The sequence below is a fragment of the Ixodes scapularis genome, unplaced genomic scaffold, assembly GCF_016920785.2.
Source record: "Ixodes scapularis isolate PalLabHiFi unplaced genomic scaffold, ASM1692078v2 PGA_scaffold2__306_contigs__length_199485367, whole genome shotgun sequence".
NCBI classification, from domain to species: domain Eukaryota; kingdom Metazoa; phylum Arthropoda; class Arachnida; order Ixodida; family Ixodidae; genus Ixodes; species Ixodes scapularis.
In genome coordinates this window covers 192,299,901-192,302,761 of record NW_024609857.1, presented here as the reverse complement: position 1 = coordinate 192,302,761, position 2,861 = coordinate 192,299,901, and the positions used below count along the sequence as shown (strand labels likewise).

Below are 2,861 nucleotides of genomic sequence, written 5' to 3'. Positions count from 1 at the left end.
CCACTTTTCGTGGCGGTGCGAGGATGCGCCCTTGTTTCGCCAGTGTGCGAATAACAAAATTTCAGTGTACAACGCGTGCCTCTATAAAGGAAACTGCCTGCGGGAATTTCAATTTAATTACCAAGAATGGATAGCTAAAAGAGAAACTGCTGCTTTCGTGGACCAAAATGGCTACCGTATAGGGGAGCCTGGAGTCGCGTTCTTAGGATCCACTGAATTTAGTCCCGTCTACTGTCGTGGCAGCATATTTGTATAACAAAAAAAAACTTGTCTTGTGACAATGTAAGAGATTTACATCTTTTCGGGCGGACAAGTGGCGTGGAGGAGGTGTAGATAGGAGCAAGTAAAAGCGACTGGAAATGTCCTTGGAGCGTTAGCTGACCATTGAACCCTGATTAGAGTTTAGGTTTTGTATGGCAGAAACAAACGAAAGCAATGACTTTGCTGTGATTGCTATGTCTGAACTTGAACACACTGATCGACGCTATATACAACATAAAACCAAAAACACAACATACAAAATAAAGCACGCGATACACAACGAGACTTGAACATTTAAGCAAACGTATGCAGAACAGTAATATCTTTTATTAGCCCTTGCTTTCTCCAGTTCAATTACCGAGCTATTTTGATTAAATGTTTCGCGTAAAGCGTTCCACACGAAATGTGTGAAGGATGTACACCTTCACAGTGATTAACTGGCGGTGTCATACACGTTGCCATACTTCTTCCAGACATCAATCAAATCCGTATCAGAAAGCTTCTCAAACATTTTCTGTTCCATCCTCGCGTTCATCTCATCGTTGAGGTAGCCTCTCCAGTCTCCAACAATACCCTTCCTGATGAAAGGCGGAGTTGATTCATCCAAGGGTTTTTCGTATAAATTCTCGAAAAGTTCCTTCGCTTCTTCCTTCATGAACTGTATCCCACTAGAGTGAAGGACGTTTTCAAGAATGTTCTGATTCTGAAGAAGCAGCTGATAATGTTCCTCGCTCAGGAATTCGGCAATCTTCAGTACAGATGTCTTTGGGTCATGTTTCATCTCCTCATAGTTGATGAATAGAACGTTTCCGTCGTTACGGTGCTCGTACCAGGACAACACGTGATCAAAGTAGTCACCGTAATCGGTGTCTCCATTCATGAAAACGTCGAAGAATACTTCAAACTTGCCGTTCTGGAAATCGTAACAAGAAAACCGACGTGTGTGGTAAAAGTAAGAAACGCAGGTATCTTTTGGGTTTCTGCACATGTAGATGTACTTTGCCTCAGAACTCTTCGGTACGAGATTGAAAGGTAAATGCGTTTTGAGCAATCTTGACTTGAAATATTCTTTGGCGTCGCCGAAACCGCACAAATCAATAAAAGGGCTGTTACTATGAAATTCCTGGGGGGTACTTGGTGGCTCCCCTTTGTGGAAAATGAGATATACTATTTGCTGCATCCAGGTGGTACCAGTCTTCGGAAAAGACGCGACGAATTTATCGTCTGGCACCGGTTTGTAGTTGACCGCTTTATAGAACACCTCCGAGGTGAAGAAAGAATTCAAACGAAAGCCATCTATGTCCATGTACAAGGGTCCGTTTGGTATCCTCACTGGAACAGCCATTGAAGACATGCGATGACCCAGACGCCAGATTCTAATGATGACTTCAGGACAGGAATTTTAGTTTGGGCTCTGAAAAAATCAAAATATTGCATAAAATGAAAAACGTTTTGACTTAGTCATAACTCGGTAAGAGCAATAAGTAATTAAGGCAAATTGGCAAGAAACACGGTTTGAGTGCAATGTTCTTCCCGATTTGAACGGGGGAATCTTTTTACGTGAGCAGATTCGTGTCTGTGCGTCGGCGTGAACCAAACGCTAGAAAATGATACCACTTCCCTTTCTTGCAACAATTGCTTGAGTCATAAATGAAGTGACCGAAAGCAAAATTAAACATTAACATTAGACGCCCGTTGATGCCAGCAAAATGCTCGTCCATAAACTGTAAGTAGCCTTTTACTTCTAATTAGTACACTAGCATCCGAATTTGTCTACAAAAGAGAACCATGGCAATTACACTCCTGCAAATTGTTATGGTTCAGGCAACCAGTTTCACGAAGTTTAATATAGCTCGGCAACATCGAATTTGTAAACTCTTTGTTAATATTTCGGCATATTACAATTTCTGAGGCAATGTTCCCACTTACTTTGTTTTAATAGTGATTATTTAATAATTCGACGCTGTACTTATTAAGATAAATTATTATATTTTCAAATTGATAACGTCATCAGAGACAGACTTTTTCTGTTGTCCGGCCAATACATTTCTGTGCATGGAAACTTTGACACCGGTCACTGCTTATGCTGTGCTGATAAAACAATCACCACGTGCGCACAATAGAGCATAATAGCGGTGTTAAACTAAATGGGACATACTCGCTGCTGCCGCCACGCTGATTTTCAAAATGCGTTAGGGTTTTCTCGCTGAAATTATATATAAGAAAGAATGTGGAATGCAGCCTCTTAGCACTTTTCCGCGAGAAACATTCCCGAAATCCCTCTTCTCCCTGGCGCAAGCTGATCAGGTAACTTAGCTTGTGCATCAAGGACGTGCGCGTGATGCACGGAAACGACAGAGACATTTCGTTGTTGCGCATACATGATGTGCATAGAGGGGCGACGACACCGTGCGCTTACGGCCCGGTGACATGGGAAGACGACTGCGCGTCAAAAACGGCGTGGAAGACTGAAGAGCGGAACAAAAGCCCGTGTGCGTCCACGTGGTCTCCAAAGTCGGCGGCAGGAGCTTCCGATGTCGTCGAAAGCGCGGAACCCCACGCCGGCCCCATGACGTAACACCTAGCAACCGAAGTGCACT

The 2,861-nt window shown here is 43.2% G+C and overlaps 1 protein-coding gene across 1 annotated transcript; it reads right to left on the bottom strand.

Annotated features, from left to right (window-relative positions):
- Positions 1–602: 602 nt before the first annotated feature.
- On the bottom strand, positions 603–1,615 carry LOC8032371 (sulfotransferase 1C4). Its single transcript, XM_002409711.5, has one exon. The coding sequence runs from the start codon at positions 1,613–1,615 to the stop codon at positions 695–697; it is 921 nt and encodes a 306-aa protein (XP_002409755.3). The 3' UTR covers positions 603–694.
- Positions 1,616–2,861: the final 1,246 nt, after the last annotated feature.